The sequence below is a fragment of the Mobula birostris genome, chromosome 1 (genome assembly GCF_030028105.1).
Source record: "Mobula birostris isolate sMobBir1 chromosome 1, sMobBir1.hap1, whole genome shotgun sequence".
Lineage (NCBI taxonomy): Eukaryota > Metazoa > Chordata > Chondrichthyes > Myliobatiformes > Myliobatidae > Mobula > Mobula birostris.
This window is the reverse complement of record NC_092370.1, coordinates 113,079,296-113,105,048: the sequence shown is the minus strand read 5'-3', so window position 1 is coordinate 113,105,048 and position 25,753 is coordinate 113,079,296. Positions and strand designations below refer to the sequence as shown.

Sequence of the window (25,753 nt, the reverse complement as noted above, 5' to 3'; positions counted from 1 at the left end):
GTGGGAGTATGTGACCATCACATAGCCTTTATGGAGATGAAGTTATTTTTTTACTCAAGGTATCGTCACGTTTTGTAGGACACTCAACTTGCCAAATGGCATAATTTCAGAATGGACAATTCAAAACTGGTAACCCTGAGGCATCATGGATTACTAGATTAAGTAAAATTTAATTCTGGCATCGCTTATAACTTTGCAACTTGAATTCCTTGGGTAAACATCTTACTATGGTCACCATGTATCATGCCATGGTACCTGTTCTTCTCTTTGGCACTATCAGTTCTTACATTCACAATATTTTCTTGTAGTTGAGGAATTATATGCAGAATTAAAAGGGATAAGACTGGACTGACTTGTGAGAATAATGTTGGAGGATAACTAATTAAAAAAGGAGTGCTTGTTGCATGTGAAAGCTGCTTTGTGTAACCATTTATCAAGGGTGCCTGGCAACAAACAGAGTACTATGTGATAACGAATGTTTAACAAGCAGCCCCAGACAGTACTCGGGGTTCACTTGATTGCAGATTTTCCCAGGCTCTATCATACCACGATACTTGTTCTTCTCTTTGGCTCTATGAATTGCTCAGTTCTTACGATCACAATATTTTCTTGTGTCACATTTGTGTCATGCTCGTTTTCATAGCTATATCACCTCTTTGATAATATTTAACAGGATGAAGAAGATCCTGTTCCTGATCTTGACTTGGTCACCGACACAATTCTGCATATTGACAAGCATGGTGAACCTGGTAAGAAATATCTGTTGATTATCTCTGGTGTTTGATTCTGAATGTATAGATGAAGGCCACTTTATCTCCCCCCGCCCCCCCCTCCGATTTGATTACTGGCTTGGCCAAAGTGACGGGACAAGTTTAATTCAGCTTCTTGTGCACTAATGAGATGTGATGAATTAGAAACATAGAAAATCTACAGGCCCCTCGGCCCACGATGCTGTGCCAAACCTGTACTTACTTTAGAACTTACCTAGGGTTACCCAGAGCCCTCTATTTTTCTAAGCTCCATGTACCTATCCAGGAGTCTCTTAAAAGACCCTATCGTATCCACCTCCATCACCATCGCTGGCAGCCTATTCCACGCACTGACCACTCTCTGCGTTTTAAAGGAAACTTGCCCCTGACATCTTCTCTGTACCTTCTTCCGAACACCTTAAAACTGTGCCCTCTCGTGTTAGCCATTTCAGCCCTGGGAAAAAGCCTCTGATTATCCACACGATCAATGCCTCTCATCATCTTATACACCTCTATCAGGTCACCTCTCATCCTCCGCTGCTCCAAGGAGAAAAGGTCGAGTTCTCTCAACCTATTCTCATAAGGCATGCTCCCCAATTCGGGCAACATCCTTGTAAGTCTCCTCTGCACCCTTTCTATAGATACCACATCCTTCCTGTAGTGAGGTGACCAGAGCTGAGCACAGTACTCCAAGTGGGGTCTGACCAGGATCCTATATAGCTGTAACAATTAGTCAAGAGATGATAAATATCTGGAGAAGACAGTGTTAGATTAAACAACAATCATCCTGGTGTAAGATCAAGTTCCTGATAAATGGAGAATGCTCGAAATAATTTAGCACCAATGATTTCGAAATGTTTCCACTGCTAGATTTTTCCATAACTTATTCCTCATTCTATTGTGGCCTAATTGATTTCTATCATTATTAGTTCCATTTGCAGTACACCATGGAATGACCAGGAAAATGAAGAGAAATGATGACACCATGGTGTTTTCTGTGCAGAAAATCCTGCCTTTTATTTTCTCTCTCCCTCTCCCTCGCCCTCTCCATGTTAACAACCTGCAGCAGAATCTAACTTGAGTCTGAAACGAGCAGTTGGCTGAATGGTCTTTTTAGTCTAATTGTAAAAAGTAAAATTGCATAAAGTTTGCAATGATTTTTCAAGTTAATCAGTGGAATAGCATTTACTCCCTTTCTCCCCCCATCCCACTGTCATCTAGTTTGTCAGAATTACTCACTCCAGTTTCTATAAATTCCTTGTACAGAATCATTTTGAAGGTTGGCATGAGGTTTTATGTCGTCCTGCCGGCATTGACACCTAGAATATATTTGGCAAGTGTGTGAACTATTCATACCAAGCCTACACACACTGCAAAGGGGCTCTATCATGCAATATTGCACCGTAGGCTGCATCCTGAGAAAGATTTAGGCTGCAAATTACTGTTAATTGGGATGAGAGAAATTTATTTAATATCAAGGGTATTGTGCTCATGCTATCAAAGAACCACCACTTGAGTATAGGACAGAAATAGCTGTTATCCTTAATGGAGAGGAGGCAATTAAATTGATCAAAGAGTGTAGTGATGGAAACAAGACTTTAAATCAGCTTTTAACTAACTTGTGTGTTTTTATTTTAGGGGGAATTTTGTGTTTCTTGCCAGGCTGGCAGGAGATCAGAGGGGTCCAACAGCGACTTGAAGAACATCTTTCCACCAGAAAAGAAAACTGCATCATTTTACCTGGTGAGTGTTTTCACAAACTTAGAATGTATCTGGAAGGCATGTGAATGTCCCATGGTTTACCTCAATTAATTAGTTAACATGTTATTTTTGGATTTGGTTAATCCTCATGATATGAACCACAGCACAACAAGTGACGGAACGAGTGAATATCACAGTTTTACTCTTTAAATATGATATAAGCAAGCATTTGCAGTAATCAGGGTAATGTCTGTGCCACACTACCTAATTGTGACAAAACAGCGAATCTTATTGTGTGTTTGCATACCCTCTGTTATAAGGTGAACGTAGTGATGGACTGTACAATTAAATGAATTGCCAGCATTTTGTGAGCAGCCTCAAAAGAAGAATCATGACTTGTGCAAAATAGTGAGAGATGGGTGGCATTCATGAATCTGTTCTCCTGCATGGAGAACTCCTGGGGAAAGGCAGGAATTGTTGCTTGAATTGATGACCTAAATTCATCAGGCCACACTCTTCCTTTGTGAAACCAAATGAGTATGTCAGATTTGCATATTAAAATTTCATATGTAGTGGAGCAAGTTAAATTTGTTTCCTCTTATCAGTAATAATGCAGGTGTGATTTTGGTTATCTCAACATGAATTTGTTTTGTGTTGTACTTATGTGGGCAATCTCTCGCACGTAAAAAAGTACAACATTGGAACAGGCATTTCAGCCTACCATGTTTACACCAATCAAATTAAACTGCATTCATCTGCCTGACATGGTCCATAATCCTCTGTTCCCTGCCTGTTCACTTAACTGCCTAAATACCTCTTAAATGCTGTTATTATATTTGCTTCTACCACCTCTCTTGGCAGTATCTTCCAGGCACCTTCCATTCTCTGTATGAAGAAAGGAAAATCTTAACTTTACAAATTTACTTTACATTTGCCCCTCTTGTCGTAAACCTATGTCCTCTAGTATTTTACAGTTTCACCCCAGAAAGAAAACCCCACCATAAACCCTATTTATGCCTCTCATTATCTGATACACTTTTGTTTCATTAGGGTCCAGACATTAGCTATCCACACAATCAATGCCTCTCATCAACTTGTACACCTCTATCAGGTCACCTCTCATCCTCCATCACTCCAAGGAGAAAAGGCCACGTTCACTCAACCTATGCTCATAAGGCGTGCTCTCATTCCAGGCAACATCTTTGTAAATTTCCTCTGCACTGTCTCTACAGTATCCACATCCTTCCTGTAATGAGGTGACCAGAACTAAACACAGTACTCCAAGTGGGGTCTGTTACAAGAATCACCCCTTGCAATAATGATCAGCGAGGCACAGAGAATCTGTAATTACCAACAAGTAACTTAATGTTTCAACTAAAAAGCACGTGGGTTCACACACCTGTGCGCACCAACTAGAATCCCTGACCCTCTATGAACAGTCAATGAAGAGAAAAGGTATTACCCAGGAAAGGAGTCTATGCTGGCCGGGGGTTCCTCATGATCCTGATTTCCATGTGTCCGTGGAGTTCACCTTTTCCGCAATAGTTGGTCTCTGGTTTGTCCTTGTACAGGACTACAACCAACATTGTTCCCTGGTTCTGCCCACCCCAGCATTGTGTATTTGTGTCTTTCAATTCTGACTGGTCCAAACTAGTTAAATGAGGCAACCCAGACAGAGTCTAACGAGATCGCAGATTGCTCCTTTGGTAGGTCTGGCATTTTACATAATAAGTAGCTACTCGTCTGAGCATGGTCTTAGATTTAGCAGGTCATTACCTGGAGTTCCTTGTGTTGACATTCAATTGCTCTGATTAGATTATCCCAGAGCAAGAACCAGTTCAGAGTCCCTGCCCTTTACATAACAAACAGCTGCTTGTCTGAGAATGGTCTCAGGTTTAGCAGGTCATTTCCTGAAGCTTCTTGTGTCCACATTCAATTGCTCTGATTAGATTATCTCAGAGCCAGAATCAGTTCAGAACCCACAAAATGGGGTAAAACAAAGACAACTGGTTTGACTGCTTCCCCTGTTCTTGATTAGACTGTAGTTTTTTCTGGCCAACGGGTCTAACTAAGGCCTTACATAGCTTTAACATTACCTCATGACTCTTGAACTTAATCCCATGGTTGAAGAAGGCCATCATACCATACGCCTCCTTAACAACACTGTCAACCTGCACAGCAACTTTGAATGTCCTGTGGACATGGACTCCAAGATCTCCCTGATCCTCCACACTGCCAAGAGTTTTATCATTAATGTTATATTCTGTCTTCAAATTTGACCTACCAAAATGAACATTTTACAGTTATCTGGGTTGAACTCTATCTGCCACTTCTCAGTCAAGTTCTGCATCCTATCGATGTCCCACTGTGACCTCTGACAACTGTCCAGACTATCCACAACACACCCAACCTTTGTGTCATCAGCAGAGTTACTAACCCACCCTTCTACTCCTTCAACCACGTCATTTATAAAAATCACAAAGAGGAGGGGTCCCAGAACAGATCCCTGCAGAACATTAATGGTCACCGTTCTCCATGCAGAATAAGAAACATCTACAACCACTCTTTGCCTTCTGTGGGCAAGCCAATTCTGGATCCACAAAGCAGGGTCTCCTTGGATCCCATGCTTCATTACTTTCCGAATGAGCTTTTTGAGTTCGAACACTTCAAACAGGTTGTCTCTCAGCCTCTAACACTTCATGAAGCCAGTCTAAGTTTTTCCAATGATTCTTTCGAGCTAATACACTCCAATCTAGGCAACATCTTAGTTAGCCTCCACCTGCTCACTATAGTGATCTGAACCATACACAACAATCCAAATGCAGCCTAACCAATGTTATATGCATCTGCAACAGGACTTCCTTATGCTTAAGGTCAGTGATTAAGGCAAACATGCCGCACACCTTTATCATTCTGTCTGCGCATGTTGCCACTTTCACTCAGGATCTTTCCATTAGTGTTCCTAAGGGTCCTGCCACTTGACCTCCCAAAATGCAATACTCTGCTCTTATCCAGATTAAGCTCCATCTGCCATTTCTGGGCCCAAATTTCCATTTGATTTATATCCTGCTGTGTCCTTTGACAACCCTCATTGCTTCCATAACTCCTGATATTTGCCACTCTTAGACAAGCAAGACCCTCGCGACTTATTTGCGCTTGTCTTTAAGCTGGAGTTTGGAGCAGAATTTTGTACAGGACGAAACTGGATTCAGTTTATCCAAAGTGTTCTCGATTTGAAACATTTTACCACATTCCCCATGGACCTTCCAAAAAAGAAAAGCTAAGTTTGTTGGCCTTCTTCCTTACTGTGGTTTACTCAGTGATAGTGTGCAAAATACACACATTCTTCTCTTCTCTTCTTCGGCTGTCCATCGATTTTCAATGTTGTCTGAGGCCTGGTTGTATGGAGGACCGGCAGTTGATCATGCTGCAAGACCCCCCTCTCCACGCCCCTGATTTTGTTCAAGGGAAGGGCATTAGGACCCATACAGTTTGGCACCGGTGTCATCGCAGAGCAATGTGTGGTTAGGTGCCTTGCTCAAGGACACAACACGCTGCCTCAGCTGAGGCTCGAACTCGCGAACTTCAGGTCACTAGACCAATGCCTTAACCACTTGGCCAGGCACCACTCACTGCACATTAGAGAACCATTATACCCAAAGCACTTTAAGATGTTTTCAAGAAAAAGGCTGAGTGGCTTGAATACTTGTCATTTTTTCTCACAGTTCACTCCAACATTCCTGTAATGGATCAGCAAGAGATTTTCCAGCAACCACCTCCAATGATGAGGAAAATATTGTTGGCAACAAACATTGCAGAAACCTCAATAACTATTGATGATATTGTACATGTCATTGACACAGGATGTCACAAAGAGCAACGCTATGATTTGAGGACAAAGGTAACTTTATTAATGCCTATTTTTCTTATTTAATTACATAGTAGATTCTTAATTGAATTATTTTTCACTGTAGTTTAGCTTTTACTTCAAAGTAAATCAGTTTGATAGCTTGGTGAGAACCAATTACTACAATAGAGGTGGTTTCTCAAAAGTTGAATTAAGGTAGCATGAATGATCTTCCTTATCCATTACATTTTTAGGGAAAGGGGTTTGGGTGATGGTAACTGCTTGCTTTTTCCTATAATTTTATAGAGTGGAGTAAACTACTAGTAGAGTTGCCAGTCCACCTTCCCATGAGTTTTGTTAACAGACCTGGCTCTTCCTCACATCTTAAGATTTGCAGAAACAGCATTATTAGAGCCACTTAGTCAAAATGAACTGCTTAAACCTTAATTTGAATTAGCTTGCTGACAATTCCTGAGTCGAACAACAGAGGGCACTTGAAAACTAGGTCAAGCTTCTGGTAGACTGTATGATTCAGGGGATTGGGAAATCCTTGGAATACATCACAGAAATAGTAAAAAAAAAGCTCTTGTTTTTGCAATCTTAAATTCCATCTCAGATGTAGAATATGATACAGTCTTTAAGACCTTGCAAGGTGACGCGAGGGGAAATAAGGGAAAAGGAGAGGATCTACACATATATCATGGAATGTCAAAGCCCCTTAGACCCTGCTAAGTAATTTTAAATGTAATTGCTATGTAGGGAATGATATAAGCCAAATATCTGACTGATGAATCTTTTGACTGGTGAACACTAGCTGCAACACCTAGGCCTCAATACCTCCTTGTGCAACTGGATCCTGGATTTTTTTTTCACTTGCAGACCCCAGTCATTTTGGATTGGCAACATCTCCTTCACAATCACCATCAGAATAGGTGCATTCCAAGGCTACGTGCTTAGCCCCCGATCTACCTGCTTTACATTTACTGTGAGGTGAAGCACAGCTCCAGTGTTACTGCTGGTGACGCCACTGTCAATGGCCAAATTAAAGGTGGTGACAAATCAGCATATAGGAAGGTGATTGAAAATCTAGTAGAGTGGTGTCATAACAACGTCTCACTCAATGACAGCAAGAGTAAGGAGCTGTTATTGACCACAGGAGAAGAAAACCAGAGGTCTGTGAGCCAGTCCTTATTGGAGAATCGAAAGTGGAGAGGGTCAGCAACTTTAAATTCCTTGTGTTATAATTACAGAGGATCTGTCCTTGCTCCAGCATACAAATGCTATTACAGTGAAAGCATGTCAGCGCCTCTGCTTGCTTAGAAATTTGCGAAGATTCCACATGTCACCTAAAATGTAGACAAACTTCTATAGATATGTGGTGGAACATATATTGACTGGTTGCAGCACAACCTGGTATGGAAATACCAATGCCCCTGAACGGAGAAGCCTATAAAATGTAGTGGATACAGCCCAGTCCATCACTGAGCACATCTACAATTGCATGAAAAAGTTTGTGAACCCTTTGCAATTACCTGGTTTTCTGCATTAGTTACTCATAAGATGTGATCTGATCTTCATCTAAGTCACAATAACACACAAACACTATCTGCCTAAACTAATAACACACAAACAATTGTACTTCACTGAGTACGCCATTTAAACAGTCACAGTCTAGATTCAAAAAAGTATGTGAACCTCTGGGGTAATGCCTTCTACAAAAGGTATTTGGAGTCAAGTGTTCCAGTCAATGAAATGAGATTGGAGGTGTGGGTTGTAGAGGTGCCCTGCCAGATAAAAAAAAGATACACAAAGGTGGGTTACTGACAGAGACTGCTCTTCTCAAGAAAGATCTGTTTATGTGCACCATGCCTTAAACTAAACAACTTTCTGAGGAACTTAGAAGAAGAATTGTAGAGATACATGAAGCTGGAAAAGGCTACAAAAGCATTTCTGAAGACGTGAGTGTTTATCAGTCCATAGCAAGAGAAATTGTTTACAAATAGAAGAAATTCAGTATTGTTGCTACTCTCCCTAGGAGTGGGCATCTTGCAAAGATCACACCAAGAGCACAATGTGCAATACTGAACGAGGTGAAAAAGAACCCAAGGATAACAGCAAAGGAGCTGCAGAAATCTCTAGAACTTGCTAAAGTCCCTGTTCATGTGTCCACTATAAGAAAAACACTGAACAAGAATGGTGTTCATAGAAGGACACCATGGAGGAAACCACTGCTCTCCATAAACAAACATTGCTGCACATCTCAGATTTGCAAAAGACCACCTGGATTTATTTTTAGAGCCCTTCTTAAGCAGTGGAACGACATTTGCTGTCCTCCAATCCGCCGGTACCTCACCTGTCACTAAGGATAATTTAAGTATCTCTGCTAGAGCCCCTGCAAGTTCTGCACTTGCCTGTCATAGGGAACACCTTGTCAAGCCATAGGGACTTATCCACCCTAATTTGCCTCAAGACAGCAACCACCTCCTCTATAATATTTATAGGGTCCATGAAGTCAATGCTGCTTTGTCCCACTTCTATAGACTCTTGTGTCCATCTCCTGAGTAAATTCAGATGCAAAAATTCCATTTAATAGTCACCCCCATCTCTTCTGACTCCACACATAGATTACCATTCTGGTCTTCCAGAGGACCAATTTTGTCCCTTGCAATCCTTTTGCTTTTACCATATCTGTAGAATCCCTTAGGATTCTCATTCACCTTGACTGCTTGGGCAACCTAAAATCATTTATCCCTCCTGATTTAAGTGTTCTCTTGCATTTCTTATACTCTGCAGTACCTCATTTGTTCTTACCTGCCTATATCTGCTATACACCTTTTTAATTCTTAACCAGGGCTTCAATATCTCTTGAAAATCAAGGTTCCCTAAACCTGTTATCTTTATCTTTTATTCTGACAGGCACATACAAGGTTTGTACTCTCAAAATTTCACTTCAGAAGGCCTCCCACTTACCAAGTACACCTTTGCCAGAAAACAGCCTGCCCCATCCACACTTACCAGATCCTTTCTGATGCCATCAAAATTGGCCTTTCCCCAGTTTAGTATCTCAACCCGCAGACCAGACCTATCGTTCGTCAGAATTAATTTGAAACTAATGGCATTATGATTACTAGATGCAGTGTTCCCCTACACAAACCTGTCGCCTGCTCTGTCTCATTCCCTAATAGCAGATCCAGTATCACACACTCTCTCATTGGGACTTATACCTACTGATTAAGGAAACCTTCCTGAACACATTTGACTAACTCTACCCCATCTATTCCTTTTACAGTATACCCTCTTAATAGCTTGCAAAGCATTGTGTGTTACCCCTTCAGTTCAAGGTAGAATATCAATGAGGTTCTTCAGAGGAAAGATCTTTTTAGAAGAATTGCTTGTTGGTCTACACCTGCATGTTGGTCTGCAGCGACTTGTGTATACCTAGGACCCTTTGAATATGTATGTTACTTAATGATTCAATATTTAACAATAACTATTACCTGCTCCAGGGTGGATTACCTCCCATTTTTCCAATGTTGTATTACATCTGCTATATTATCATCCATTTAACTTGAAGCTTCTCTACATCTTTCTGCATACACATAATTCCATCCAGTTTAGTATCATGAGTAAAAATAATTTCTTATTGTTCCTCTACTACTTATACAAGGCTTTGGTGTGCTCTTGATGCATGGTCTTGAGGTCTACCTGATTATTTCTTCCTTTGATAGAGCTTGGAATAGAGAGCTTGTTTTGGAAGTCAGGTGTTGGACGTATGAGCAATGTATCCTACTCTATGTGGCCAACCGTTCAAAATGAGAAATACTGGGATGTTGACCTGGTATATTCCCAGTGAAGTTGACGGATTTTGCAGAGACAGTTTTATTTCTTGATTGCCATAAGCAGCATCCATTTTAGCAGAGTGAGTAAAAATAACAACTGAGGCCTGAATCTATATGTGATAGATGCCTTGTGCTGAGGATAATGGAAATTGCTATGAAGCAGAATGTTTAATCCAGTTTTAACAGGCTAGTGTGCAATACCAGTGGAGGATATTTCTATCTTTCTCTCCCCTCTGTTACAGGTTTCATGTCTGAACACTGTTTGGATTTCCAAGTCGAATGTGAAGCAACGACGCGGACGGGCTGGCCGCTGTCAGCCGGGTAACTCCTACCACTTGTTCAGCAGGGAGAGGTTGGAGAAAATGGTTGATTTCCAGATCCCAGAAATCCTGCGCACACCTCTGGAGAACATTGTGGTCCAGTCCAAGATCCATATTCCTGACATTACAGTGCGTGTTGGTATTTTAGTGTTTGCCTAGCTGTCCCTCTTCCTTAGTGGTGGGAAGCACAGAAACAGTTCTGAAGCCAAAACTACAGATTTAAGGATTTTATAAAGGACATGGAAAAATAATGAGCAGTGACATGATTTGTTGATGAGAAAGGTAATGCAGCAGATTTGATAAAGACAGTTCTGTAGAAAGAGAGAGAGCCATTAACAGTATATTTTAACATGGGATAATGAAAAAATATAATTTAACATTGGCCAGTGATTCAGTGGGAATAGAGATTGTGTATTTCAGATAGTTCAATGACTCTCCAGGGCCTGGATTGCTAGCATTCACTAGTGCAGAGATCAGTGCCTTTAATGTCACTCCAATACCTCTTCCCTTTATTTTTCAGGCTTCAGATTTTCTTTCAAAAGCAATGGACAGTCCAAACCCTAAGGCAGTGAATGAGGCTGTGCAAATATTACAGGAGATAGGTGAGTGTTGCTGATAAGTAAATTTGTTACTGAAGGAGGATGCTACAAACGTTTCGATAACATTTTGGAAGAACTTGGATAGGGAACCATTTACAATGCGATTCAATGCGTCAATTAGATTATTTGGTGAGCTATTAAATGCTGTATAGATCAGGATGTTCCAACACTTGAGTTCTTTTCTAAACTGGCTTCAATGGTAAAATGGATCAAGCTCCCATTAATAGCCCTTTTTTCTTCCTGGGTGTATGGATGTGCAAATGAGTTTGCCCAGATGAGTGTTGGCTGTGATTTCTTTTTTAACCTACAAAATTGCTGCTGGACGAACTCGGTGGATCAGGAAGCTTCTGTGTAGGCAAAGGGATATTCTATGTTTTGGGTTAATATCCTGCATCAGAACTAATCCTTTGACTCTACAGATGCTGCCTGACCTGCTGAGATTTTTGAGCACTTGTTTTTGTATTTGCGGAGATCCCAGTGCCTGCAGTTTCCTGTGTCTATATTTTATCCCAATCTTTATAGCTATAGAGTCATTACTGATAGAGAATAAGTTCAAAATTATGCATATTTGTTGAAGCAACAGAATTCAATGGTACTACATTTAAATCTCAATGCCATTTGAATTGCCGTTCTTGTAAAATCAGACATCAACCTGAAGTGCTGTTTTCAAGAATTTAAATTTAGAAACTCTATTGCCAACTCTTCACAGTGAGTTCCTGCAATGTGGGTCCTTATAAGCCTCAGCAGGTCTGCAAAGTAAAACAGATCTTGAAGTCATGGCAACACACAAATAATGTTGGAGGAGCTCAGCAGGCCAGGCAGCATCTGTGAAAACAAGTAGAGTTGACACTTCAGGCTGAAACCCTTTGGCAGGATTGGAGAAAAAAAGCTGAGGAGTAGATTTGAAAGGTGAGGGGAGGGGAGGCCACCTGAAGTCATAGTCCCACATTGATGGCCTGCTGTCTTCTTTGTGTTGGTAGCTACGGTTATCATGGGAGAACTCAGTTTGCAATATGCTGCTTGCCTCCAGGTAAATTTTATACAAGATAAAATGTTTTTATTGAAATGATTTATAAATGCTGCAGTGTTCCTGAACTAAACTAACTCAAAAGACTGACGTTCAATCATCAATGTATAGTTTATTAATTGATGCCAGACTGGCTTCCTGCACTCTGTGATGGTGAAATGAAAACACAGCTCTTCAGGAGGGACAGATGCCAGTTGAGCACACGATTGGATATAAAGTTCTCTGTCAAGTCTCATGAGGGTTGGCTACAAATGGGAAACCAGCTCTGGTTTCATGTTTCTTCCATGGAAGAGAGGAGAAAGCTTGGGATGGAATTTTTCTTCTGTTGCTAAAAATGAAAAAGCTCATCAGAACCCACACAGTTCTGCACTGTCAAATAGATGCGTGAGTTGAATTCTCTAAAGTATCTCCCCTTCCATTACAGGAGTGCTGGATGAAAATGAGTCTCTTACCTTACTTGGCCAGCGTCTGGCCCACATCTCCACTGACCCACGCTTGGCAAAAGCCATTGTCATGGCCTGCATATTCCGTTGTCTTTCCCCTGTTCTGATGGTTGTTGCTTGTCTGACTCGGGATCCCTTTGTGAACAGCTTGCTGAACAGGGCTGAGGTTATGAAGGTAGGGAGAGATACCAGGTGAATTGTGAATGAGTTTTCTTAATTATGTTTGCTTTTCATGGTGGGAGCTGAGCTTGGATCTGAGTCTTGCTCGGGGGGGTGGTTTGGGCTGTTTAAAGAGAACTATTCCCTCTGGACTTCCTGTCCATTTCAATACACAAGTTTGGGTGACTTTTCAAATCTTTGTAAAAGTTTAATGTGACACAACCTTCCTGTAATGTGATAATCAGAACTGTACGTTTAGATGTGACTAGCTTGCATTTGCACAGTTCTAACTTAACCTTACTTCTCTCCCTCAGTACCATGGATGATAAAATATTTCATTTGCCATTTTAACCAATTTATCATGCTATTCTACAACATTCACAGATATATGGATGTGCAGTCCAAAGTTATTTTGTTCCTTTGTGTTTTGGACATCCTGTCATTAATCATGTAATTCCTTGCCTTCGTTGCTCTTCCTAAATACATTACTTCACAACACCAGACAGAATTTCATTGCCACTTTTGTACTTACTTGCCTGACAAACTTATTGATAGCTTATGGCAGCCTCAAACTTTCTCCTTACTATTATGCACACAGCGAGTTTTGGTTTTATCAACAGATTTGCAAAGCGTAGTCCCTATATTTAAGTCCAAAAGCTGAGCACACTTCATGAGAAGCAAGCGAGGCAGCACTCTGGACATGTTGCAAACGGCCTCAAAAGTAGAGAGGTTTTTGTTGGTTTTATAGAACAGAGGTGAGCTCCTATATGCTGTACTGCAGCTCCTTATTTAACGAAAGGTATTAATGTCTGAAGTAATTCAGGTAAACTTTACCAGACTACTGCTTGGAATGGTCTGGTTGTTTTACAGAGTACTGCATTTCAGATTACTGTGACTTCCGTCAAAAGAATTCTACTTACTCAACACTTTTTAAACTAAATATTATGAAATCCTCCTGTGGAAGTAAATGATATCTCCTTATTGACCTTATAAATACCTGTCAAGTTAAACAGCTGTTAATGCTGTCCTAAATCTCCTCTGCTTTGAAAAGAACAGTCCTAGATTTTCCGATCCACCTCGATCCTGTGTGACCTCAGGTTTTGATTTGTCCTTTAGGCTAAAGCATGTCTAAGTGGGGAGAGCCGAAGTGATCACATGGCATTTATTAAAGCCATTGAAGGCTGGAAGAAAGTATTGCAAGAACGGGATGCAGATTCCAGAAAAGAGTATCTGGAAGAGAATATGCTGTATGCTCCCAGTCTTCGGTTCATTCACGGTAGGTTGGGTGATCAGAAGAACAAGTTTAGCAATAGAGGCATCAAGACTGCTGGACTGCAGGCTTCAGCTGACTACTTAATAAAAATCTTTCTTTTTTATTTGCTCTTTTGGGAAATTTCAGAAGTTCCCTCGTCCTGACTGTGGTTAAAGACAGTTTATTATTGTAGGAAATGTTATAACATTTCCTGTAATGAACTTCGTTTCAAATCACAGCTGGCATGTATTCATCAGTTTCAATTTCTGAGATCTTCCAAACTTTGAAAACTGACCTGTGTGTGCTGGTCATCATTTATTTAGAGTACTGAGTTTAGTTGTATTTCACCAGAAAAGAGCTTCCGTTGACTGGTAGCCAAGGGAAATAATAACAGCAATTGGACTGGATAGATGTGGAATGTATGGCATTTGAGGCAAAGTATTGAAACTTGAGGCAAACTGATTTAAAGAAAAGTTGTGCAAGTACAGAATAAAGAGATGAAGTTGGAAGAAGGATATTAAAGAGTGTGTTGAAAAAGCTGGACCAAATGGCTGATTGTCCTATGTTTGGAATACTTATGATAGAGTTTTTATTTTCATTGTAGTTTCAGTTGCTGTCACTTTTGGGTCATTGAACAAAGTTTTATTCTGTAATTTAAATAGTACTTTATTTTTCTCTTCTTTTTGTTGACTAACAGTTTGCATTCTTTTTGTCCAGGATTGATGCTACAATTCTCTGAAAATGTTTACGATGCTTTCCTGGTGTCTGATCCATCAGTCTGCACACGTTCCTCCTCCTTGTGTAACCAGTACAGTGAGGAGGAAGAGCTAATTAAGGGGGTGCTGTTGGCTGGTCTGTACCCCAACCTCATCCAGGTGACAAATAATCTCTTTGAGTTTAACTGATCTTGATGTCTTTAGATAATTAATTGCATTAATTAAATATCATAGTTCCTTTAGGAAATAGATGCTCATCCAGGGGTGGAGGGGGGGGAGAGGCAATTGTTGAGATGATGACTAAAATCCATACGTATGGGTTTTATGGAACACTTACAAGAAAGGGTGAAGTTTGAGGAGACAGTTCTAAGTCCTACCTGAAAAACAAAGTATTTTCAAAAGTGGGAATTCATTTTCGGAATGTAGGGGTAGAGGCAGAAGGAGTTGAGGGAGAGGGAAGGATGAAGCAATGAATGGACTTGTGATTCAAGAATTTATAATCAGATGGGGTGTGAGTGAGCAGGACAGGTACAACAAACTTTTGGAATGTAGCAGAGTTCAAAAGTAAATTTATTATCAAAATACATATGTCACCATATACAGTACAACCCTGAGATTTGTATTACAGATGATCACAATAAATACAGGAGAATCAGTGAAAGACCTCACCCAACAGGAGAGACAAACAACCAGTGTGCAAAGGACAACAAACTGCAAATAGGAAACAAGAGAAAAAGTTCATAAGCTATAAATATCGCAAACCTGAGATGAAGGGTCCTTGCAAGTGAGTCAATAGGTTTGGGAACAGTTCAGAGATGAAGCAAGTGAAGTTGAGTGAAGATATCCTCTTTGGTTCAAGAGCTTGATGGTTGAAGATTAACAACAGTTCCTGAAACTGGTGCTGGGCTCCTGAGGCCATTGTACCTTCTTCGCACTGGCAACAGTGTGAAGAGAGAATGTCCTGGGTGATGGATGCTGCTTTCCTGTGACAGCATTTCATGTTGATTTTCTCAATGATGGGGAGGGTTTTATCGTGATAGACTGGACAGTGTCCACTACTTTTTGTCGGCTTTTACATTCAAGGGCATTGGCATTTCCATAAGATTCTAAGTCTGATCCGCCATTTCATCATGGCTGAACCCGGATCCCACTCAATCCATACACCTGCCTTCTTGCCATATCCTTTGATATCCTGACCAATCAGGAATCTATCAACTTCCACTTTAAATATACCCATGGACTTGTCCTACACTGCAGTCTGTGGCAGAACATTCCACAGATTCACTACTTTCTGGCTAAAAAAAGTCTTCCTTATGTCTGTTCTAGAAGGTCACCCCTTAATTCTGAGGCTGTGCCCTCTAGTTCTGGATACTCCCACCATAAGAAACATCCTCTCCACACATCCACCCTATCTAGTCCTTTCAAAATTCCGTACGTTTCAATGAGATTTTCCGCCCCCCCCCCCCCCACATTCTTCTAAATTCCGGTGAGTACGGGTCCAAAGCTGCCAAACATTCTTCATGTGTTAACCCCTTCATTCCCAGAATCATCCTCGTGAACCTCCTCTGGACTCTCTCCAATGACAATACATCCTTTTCTGAGATATGGGGCCCAAAGCTGTTGACAATTCTCCAAGTGTAGCCTAATTAGTGTTTTATAAAGCTTCAACATTATCTCCTTGCTTTTGTATTCTATTCCTCTTGAAATGAATGCCAACATTGCATTTGCCTTCTTTACCACAGACACAACCTGTAAATTAACCTTCTGGGAGTCTTGCATGAGGACTCCTAAGTCCCTCTGCACCTCTGTTGTTTGAATTTTCTCCCCGTTTAGATAATGGTCTGCACTATTGTACCTTTTACCAAAATGCATTATCACACATTTCCCAACATTGTATTCCATCTGCCACTCTTTTGCCCATTCTTCCAATTTGTCTAGGTCCTGCTGCAAATACATTGATTCCTCAGCACTGCCTACCCCTCCACCTGTCTTTGTATCATCCACAAACTTTGCCACAAAACCATCAATTCCATGAAGGGGTTAAATTATTGACAAACAACATGAAAAGTAGCGGACCCAATACTGACCCCTGAGGAACACCACTAGTCACCGGCGGCCAACCAGAAAAGGCCCCCTTTATTCCCACTTGCTGCCTCCTGCCTGTCAGCCATTCCTCTATCCATGCCAGTACCTTTCCTGTAATGCCATAGGATTTTATCTTGTTAAGCAGCCTCATGTGGGGCACCTTATCAATGGCCTACTGAAAATCTAAGTAAATGACATCCATTGCCTCTCCTTTGTCAATCCTGTTTGTTACTTCCTCGAACTCTTGACAGATCTGTCAGGCAAGATTTCCCTTCACAGAAACCATGCTGACTTTGACTTATTGTATCATTAGACTTTAAGTATCCTGAAACCTCATCCTTTAATAATAGACTCCCAACACTTTCCCAACCTCTGAAAGTAGGCTATCTGGTCTATAATTTCCTTTCTTCTGCCTTCCTCCCTCTTAGAATGACATTTGCAATTTTCCAGTCCTCCAGGACCATGCCAGGATCAACTGATTCCTGAAAGATCATGATCAATGCATCCATTCTCTTCAGCAACCTCTGTCAGGATTCTGGGATGTAGTCCATCTGGTCTAGATGACTTATCCACCTTAAGACCTTTGAGTTTGCCTAGCATTTTTTCCTTTTGTAATAGCAATGGCACTCACTCCTGCTCCCTGACACTCAAGGACATCTGGCACACTGCTAGTGTCTTCCACAGTGAAGACTGAAGCAAAGTACTCATTAAATTCATCTGGCATTTTTTGTCCCCCATTACTACCTCACCAACATCATTTTCCAGAGGTCCACTATCAACTCTCATCTCCCTTTTACTTTTTATGTAACTGAAAACCCTTTTAGTATCCTGCTTTTTGTTATTGGCTGGTTTGTCCTTGTATTTAATTTTTTCCCTTATAGCTTTTTTAGTTACCATTGGTTGGAGTTTAAAATCTTCCCCATCATCCAACTTCTCACTCACTTTTGCTACCTCATATGCCCTTTCCTTGGCTTTTGTTCAGTCCTTAAATGAAGGAAGTATAACTGGTTCACAAGTGGATTAGACACTAGGAGGGATGTGAGAGGATGTACCATTCCGAACTCTGTAGACTGTGAACCATCAGGTCACGGTGAGTTAAGGATGAAGCGTCTGGCAAAGAGCGGAGTTTATAGATGGGGTTAAATCATGAATTCCTGTGCCAAGTAATATGAAATATCCAGCTCAAATGAATTTATGTCTGACTGCTTGCTGAACCCTGATGTCATATTAGTAAACAAAGTTACTGACATCTTTGAAGATCTACATAATCACCTCTTGAAAATGCCAAGGACAGGATCTGTTGGGCAAATCCTGTACATTTATCACTGCGAGGCTAATGCATTGGAAACTATGAAGTATAATCCCATCAACCTCTTGTTTAATAATCACCAAGACCCTTGTCTGTAATGGATCACATTCATTCTTCTTTGGAGTAGTAATAGACAGTAGAATGATCAGAGTAGGAAGTCTGCTACTTCACAAGTGATGTTGGAGTATGGACCAAGGAGTTAAATTCCATATAGAGTTGCACTGGCTGTGGAAAAAGGAAATTTGTCACTGATCCCTTTCCAATTATATTTGATTGAGCTCAGATTCAGACTTGAATGTGATTCCTGATTTGACACGAAAACTTTACTGAATTTAGGTATATATCATGTGAAGGCAGAATTAGCATTATGATACCAGAAACAGGTTGCACAGACTGTTGGTATTCCATGAGCTTCTAACATTGAGGAGTGGCCCCAATGAAGTATTTGAAATGATTTAGCTGTTTCCTCTGGTAAAATAACTGAGAATGCAGACAAACAGAGTTAAAATTAGAGAGATGTCATTTACCAGTGAAATAAGGAATCTCTTATAAATATGGAAGGAATCAGAAATTCTCTCCAAACATGCTGAGTCAGTTAAGATTCTCAAGATTAGCTTAATAAGTTTTTGATAGATGGGGCTCTCATGGGATATAAAACAAAGACTTAACATCAGAAGAGGTACAGATACTGGTCAATTCTTTCTGTGATGATTTTTAAAAAAAAAGCTACAGATGCTGGAAATCTGAACCTAAAAACAGAAAATGCTGGAAATATTTGGCAGGTAGGTCAGACAGCATCATAATCATGGGTCTCCAATCTGAAATGTTGGCTCTATTTCCCATTGATTGGACCTCATTAGCATTTTGTATTGTTGGTTTGGATGCCAGGTTGTCCACCCGGGTTAACGTTACAGCTCCTCTTTCTCATGTTTGCTTTGTAGCTGAGGCATGGGAAAGTCACCAGAGAGGGGAAATTCAAACCCAACAGCGTGGTCTGCCGGACTAAGACTGGCCAGGTATTACTGCACAGATCCTCTGTCAACAAGTAAGTCGCTGTATGGGCATGGCTTTAGGAAAGAAAGGTGATCTTTTGTGGAATTGGACAGTATTGATGTTGAATCATTTGATGGTAACTAATTTCCATTAGGTTTCTCAAACTGAACTCTGCTGAGCTGTGGAGTTGGCACTGGTGTCCATGGTTGTTTGCTGTCACTCCTTGTACACGGGCAAGGACTGAATTGCTAAAAGAGACCGATATGAGAAATAAATCTAGTTTAGGTAATGCTGTTTTTGGTATAGAAACAAAATAGAATAGAATAAAGGTGTTACCAGCTAATGTAACCCACTAAAGATGAGATTAGATTCTCCCCTCCCTTTGTAGATTGTGCTCTTGAATCACTGTTCTTGAAATAAAGGATTTTATCATTAAAAGTGTGAAATTGTTAAATTGGTCCACACATAGTAGGGAAGGACATGCCTTGTTTCAAACGGGCCTATGAACAGTAAACCTTTAAGTACCTCTGCTGGACATGGCAAACTGCTATTTGTACAGATTGTTACAAAATTATTCAGCATCTTGTAAAGGGCAATGAAGGATGAGAGTGTCATCTATTGAGAATTTTCTTTGTGTGGTTAAAGCGTTAAACTAAGGTCCTTTTCCTGGGGAAAAAATATTAAAGGTAGTGTTGTAATCCAGAACGGGAAAGGGTCTTACTCAGCATTTTTATAGATCCCGCATACCGTCCAGAATCAGTTGGAAACTGTATTCATCTCTCTCTGCTAAGGCTGTTTGCAATGCATTTTCAGGAATGAGGAATCATTTAAGAGCCGCTGGATGACCTACTTCACAGCTGTGAAATCCAATGGAAGTGTCTTTGTTCGTGACTCCTCCATGATCCATCCAGTCGCTTTGCTCTTACTCCCAGATTGTGATATCAGTGTCAAGGGTAAGTGTTGTGGAGAGCCTTTTGCATTACATAATATAGCACGTGGGAAGGCCCTGAAAATGGATATCGCACTCAAACTTCTTGCTGATGGGTGAACTGGTTATTCACTGAGAAGCTAAGAGGTTATAAACCAAAATAACGTTCACACTGTATCTGCAGATATAGTAGAGCTATGGGGAGGTGCTAGAAGATTGGAAAACTGCAAATGTGACTTCCATTTTCAAGAAGTGTGGACTGGGAACTGAGAGACAAAGAATAGAAGCTAACAGGCCATTCAGCTTTAATATCTGTCACTGGGAATATACTGAGTATTCTCAAGGAAGAAATTGCTAGTCATTTAGGGAAGTTTAACATAATCAAACCGAATCAAAGGGATATCATGTTTGCTGAAGTCCTTTGAGGATGTAACAAGTAGAGCAGCATATTTAGACTTTCAGAAGGCTTTTGATAATGTGCACAAAAATGGCTAGTGCACAGGAGTTCATGATATTGGGGAAAGGGTATTAACATGAACTGTTACACAGAGAAGGTTGGAGTGAATGTTTTTCTTCAGACCAGAAAGATATGACCAGGCGAATGCCCCATAGATCATTTACTATATTAAGGAGAAAAAAATAATTGTTACTCCAGATATGATACAGCACAAAAACTACACAAGATAAAGAATACAATAATAATTTTAAAAAAACAGTAAATATAAATACAAAAGCTAGCTTATATACAGTTGATTGTATGTCCATAAAGTAAAGCTATACTCAAGGTGACTAATGGGAAACAATAAACTTGTGGTGGGTTAGTGGCTGGGGTGTTGATCAGTCTTGCTGCTTGGGGAAAGCAACTGTTTTTGAGTCTGGTGGTCCTGGGGTGGATGCTACTTGGCCTTCGCCCTGATGGGAGTGGGATAAACAGTCCATGAGCAGGGTGGGTTGGATCCTTCATGATATTCCTGGTCCCTTTTCCAGAACCTTTCTGTATATATGTCCTTGATGGTGGGTAGGCTGGTGTCAGTTAATGTGGGGGGGGGTTAAGTTCTGACGATCCATTGTGGAGCCTTCCTGTCTGCTGCAGTGCATTTCCGTACCAAGCACTGATGAACCTTGTTAAGGTGCTCTCTACTGCGCATCTGTATAATGACTTGAATGTGGATGTGCAAATTCCAGCTCTTTTCAGCCTCCTCAGAAAGTAGTGGCATAGATGTGCTTTTTTGATTTTGTAGGATGTGTTCTAGGACCATGAGTGGTTGTGTGTGATGTGCATGCCCAGCAGTTTGAAACTGCTTGCAGTTCCCCCTGCTATGCTGTTGATGTGTGAGTGGTGCAAGTTCTCCTGAAGTCGATAACTTGGTTGAGAGGGTGGAACATAGGCTTACTGATGGCAGAAAAATAGGTGACAAGTATGCTATACGAGGATATTTGGATGCTGCATCAGGATATAGGTTAGCTGCATGAATGGAAAAAAATCTTGGCGATTGAGTATAATGTAGGAAAGTATGAAGTGATGTACTTTTGGTCGGAGGAATCAAAAGGCAGACTGCAGTTAAGTGAAGAATAACTGGTCTAGATGTTCTTGTACATGAAACAGAGTTAGTGGGTATCTGCAAAAATAATTAAGAAGGCAAATGTCGTATTGGTCTTTATTGCTGTGGTTTGGGAGCTTAAAAATAGAGATGTACTGTTATAGTTACAGTTGACGAGGTCATTCCTGGAATTTGGTACAATTTTAGTCCCCAAATTTAAGAAAAGATATAGAGGCATTCCCGAAGAGATACACTAGATTAATTCCAGGGTAGAGAGCTATCACAAATAGCTAAGAAAAGCTGGATCTACATTCCTTGGAGTTTGGAGCAATGAGTAGTGATGTTATTAAGCTTTAAGATCCTAATGAGCCATTGTAAGAGGGATATTGAGACGTATCTTCTAGTGTAGGTATCTCAAATGGGGAAACATAATTAAGATAAAAGGGCAGTCATTTAAAACTCAGGTGAGAAGATTCTTTTTCGCATAAGATAGTGAATCTCAAATTCTCTACACATGGAGGGTTGTAGCGGGTATATCACTGGAGGTATTTAAAAGAGATAGAGCTATGGTGGGACTGGCACAAAAGGATTTGAGGCTTGGTGCAGATCTGCCCTAATCACAGTGAATGGCAGAACAGGCTGATACTGATCTTGTGTTCTTTGATAAGAGCTTTCTATATTGTAGACCTACTGTCTGGCCTGGAGCAAAGATGTAGCATGCTCTATACTGTGAAGACACAATGACTGTTCATATTTTAGATGTATTAACTGATTTTGGGTTTGGAATGGCTCTACTTTTATTTTGCAACATGGATACGTACCGAGCATGATCAATATATATTGTCTATTCTAACAGTTCACAAGTAGATGGAATTGATCTGCTGACCTGAATCACTAAAGTTTTGCTCCACTCTCAGTGCATTTGAATAGAGTCCCACTGTTTTATGAAAGGATTGTGAGGACAAGATTTATTTACATTTTGTAAGGAAATCAGGTTGTTTAGAGGGAGAGAGAGAGTTTAAAATAAGTGAGTGGGGCAGTCGACCATTTTATGCACCATGGTTCCCGAGGAGCCATCAGATTTCAGACAGACAGAGAGAGATATTTATTTATTTATATTTTAGAAGAAGTCAGTGCAGACATTTGGCAAGGGCCGATAAAAAGAAATTAGGTTTAAGCATAGTGGAGAGTTGAGGCTTTGGCTGGTCAAGGCTTTTGCGAGTGGAGACGTAGACCATAGGTAGATTTCTTTTTCGTTATTTATTCTTTATTTCTTATTGCACATATAGAGCAGTGGGGCTGCTAGGCAGGATAGTGGAATGCTCCTCTTATGGGATGTGGGAAGGCAGGCAGACCCCCAGTGACACATAACTACAAGTGAAAGAAGTGCTCCAGCTTCAGCTTCTAACAGACCGTGTTAAGGAGTTGGAGCTGGATCTGGATGAACTCCAAATCATTTGGGAACCTGAGTTGATAAACACGACATACAGGGAGGTAGTTACAACCAAGGTGACTGTCAGGGGGAAAGGGGATAGGTAGCCAGTGCAGAGAACCCCTGTGGCTTTTCCCCTCAACATCAGACATACTGCTTTGGATACTGTTTGGTTGGGGGGGGGGGAGGAGAAGAATGAACTTGCAAAGAAAAACCACAATAGAAAGGTCTCTGGCACTGATTCTGGATGTATGGCTCAGTGTAAGGGGGAACAAGAGGCAAGTTGTGATAGAGGATTCATTTGGTTGGGAGAACTGAAAGGAAGCTCTGGGAACAAGACTCCCAGATAATATGTTGCCTCTCAAGTGCCAGAATCAGAGACATCTCACATTAAGTCCCCAGCGATCTTAAGTGGGAGAATGAGTAGGCAGAGGTCGCGGTCCATGTCGTTTCCAATGACGTGGGTAGGAGCGGTGATGAGTTCCTGCAAAGGGAGTACATAGAGTTAAGTGCTAAGTTAAAGGACAGGATATCCAGGGTTGTGATCTCAGGATTGCTACCCACGCCATGTGCTAGTGAGACCAGAAACAGTAAGATCATACATGTGGCTAAGGCGATCGTGCGGAGAGCTGGGGCTTTAGATTTTTGGATCACTGGGCTCTTCTAGGGAATGTGAGACCTGTATAGAAGGAACAGTTTGCACCTGAACTTGAGGGGTACTAATATCCTAGTGGGAAGGTTTGCTAGTACTGTATGGGGGGTGGGGGGGGGGGTTAAAACTGGAGTTGCAAGGGGATGGGAACCAGAGGGCCTGGAAAAACAGTAGAGCAGTTGTGAAGAAAGATGTTGTTAAACCTCCATACAAAGTCAGGAATCAAAAGGTCAAATGGATGTTTTACATCTGTATTTATTCAGAGATGGACACATAGTCTATAGATATGAGGCAATACAGCAGTGAGGTTATGGACCAAATACAGATTACAGAGGAGGAGGTGTTTGCTGTCTCGAGACAAATGAGGGTGGATAACTCCTTAGTGCCTGCCAATATTTTCTGTCAGACCCTGTGGGAAAATAGTGCAGAAATTGCAAGGGCCTTAACAGATATATTTAAAACAATCTTAGCCACAGGTGAAGTGTCAGACGATTGGAGGATAGCTACTGTTGTTCAGTTGTTTAAGAAGAGCTCTAAGAATAAGCCAGTGAACATGACATCAGTAGTCTCGGCCTGAAACATCGACTGTACCTCCTCCTAGAGATGCTGCCTGGCCTGCTGCGTTCACCTGCAACTTTGATGTGTGTTGCTTGAATTTCCAGCATCTGCAGAATTCCTCGTGTTTGCATGACATCAGTAGTGGTATTCAAAGGGACTATTTATATAAGTATTTGGATCGCAGGGACTGATTAGGGACAGTCAACATGCTAAGTCGTGTACAACCAATCTTAGACTTTTTCAACCAATTTACCAGGAAAGCTGATGAAGGCAAGGCAGCAGCTGTTGTCTATATGGACCTTAGCAAAGTCTTTGACAAGGTCTTTCATGGGAGATTGGCCCAGAGGTTGTCATTTGGCATTCAAGATAAGGTGGTAAATTGGATTAGACAGTTTGTGGGAGAAGCTAGAGAGTGGTAGTTGATGTTTGTCATCCATATCAATGATCTGAATGAAAATGTGGTAAACTGGATCAGCAAATTTGTGGATGACACCAGATTTGGGGGGTATAGGGGACAGCAAGGAAGACCATCAAAGCTTGCAGTGGGATATAAACCAGCTAGAAAAATGGCAAATGGAATTTAATGCAGATAAGTGTGAGGTGTTGCAGTTTGGAAGGACCAACCAGGGTAGGTCTTACACACTGAAGGTAGGGCACTGAGAGGGTGCTAGGAGAGAAGGATCTGGGAATACAGATCCATAATTCCTAGAAAGTGGTGTCACTAGTAGATGGGGCTTATTGGCCTTCGTAAATCAAAGTATTGAGTACAGGAGATGGGATGTTATGTTGAAATTGTGTAAGACATTGTTAAAACCTAATTTGGAGTATTGTGCCCAGCTTTGGGTCAGATACTTGTAGGAAAAGTGTAAGTAAGATTGTAAGAGTGCAGAGAAAATTTACAAGGATAGTGCTGGGATTTGAGGAACTGTATTATATAGGAAAATATTGAATAGTTAGAGACTTTATTCCCTGGAATGTAGAAAATTGAAGGGAGATTATATGGAGGTATACAAAATTATGAGCGGTATATATAGGGTCAATAGCTGAAACTACAACACGGAAGTTATGGGTCAAGGGGAACATGAGGGGAACTTCCTCACAGGGTGGAGAGTGTGGCTACTAGGGCAAGTGGTGGATAAGGGGTTGATTTCAACATTTAAGAGAAATTTGGGTAGGTACATGGATGGGAGGGGTATGGAGGGCTATCATCTGGGTGTGGGTCAATGGGACTAGGTAGATTAATAGCTTGGCACAGACTAGATGGGCTGAAGGACCTGCTTCTGGGTACTTGTCAGTATGGTTTTCTGTGTGGGAATTCAGGTCTCAGATTTGATTGATATTTTTGAAAAAGTCCTACATGATAGATTGGTCCAGAAGCTTAGAATAGATAGGATCTGGGGTGAGGTAGCTAGATAGATACAAAAATCATATACAGTTGCAAGAAGTTTGTGAACCAGTTTCAATTATCTGGTTTTTTGCATTAATTACTCATAAAATGTGGTCTGATCTTTTTCTTGCAAATAATTTGGATGAAAATGCTGAAAGAGCTTATGAAGTGGAGTGAACAGCACAGTGGAAACAGAAATCTGGGATCTTTTAAACA

The 25,753-nt window shown here is 40.9% G+C and overlaps 1 protein-coding gene across 3 annotated transcripts in view; it reads left to right on the top strand.

The window, feature by feature from the left end:
- dhx30 (DEAH (Asp-Glu-Ala-His) box helicase 30) overlaps positions 1 to 25,753 on the top strand; it is a 78,564-nt gene that overhangs the window by 52,064 nt on the left and 747 nt on the right. Inside the window, exons 9-18 of one of the 3 annotated variants that reach the window (XR_011886317.1) lie at positions 674 to 749; positions 2,388 to 2,492; positions 6,176 to 6,351; positions 10,379 to 10,585; positions 10,977 to 11,058; positions 12,507 to 12,700; positions 13,801 to 13,960; positions 14,654 to 14,811; positions 15,281 to 15,436; positions 18,988 to 19,065. Coding sequence is in view for 2 of the 3 variants with exons in the window: in XM_072260446.1 (XP_072116547.1) it covers positions 674 to 749; positions 2,388 to 2,492; positions 6,176 to 6,351; positions 10,379 to 10,585; positions 10,977 to 11,058; positions 12,507 to 12,700; positions 13,801 to 13,960; positions 14,654 to 14,811; positions 18,988 to 19,091; positions 19,853 to 19,992 (1,402 nt within the window). In the remaining variant the exon portion in view is untranslated. Of the gene's footprint in view, positions 1 to 673; positions 750 to 2,387; positions 2,493 to 6,175; positions 6,352 to 10,378; positions 10,586 to 10,976; positions 11,059 to 12,506; positions 12,701 to 13,800; positions 13,961 to 14,653; positions 14,812 to 15,280; positions 15,437 to 18,987; positions 19,092 to 19,852; positions 19,993 to 25,753 lie in introns of those variants that run through there. The other 2 variants (XM_072260446.1, XM_072260461.1) reach the window with 2 other exon arrangements.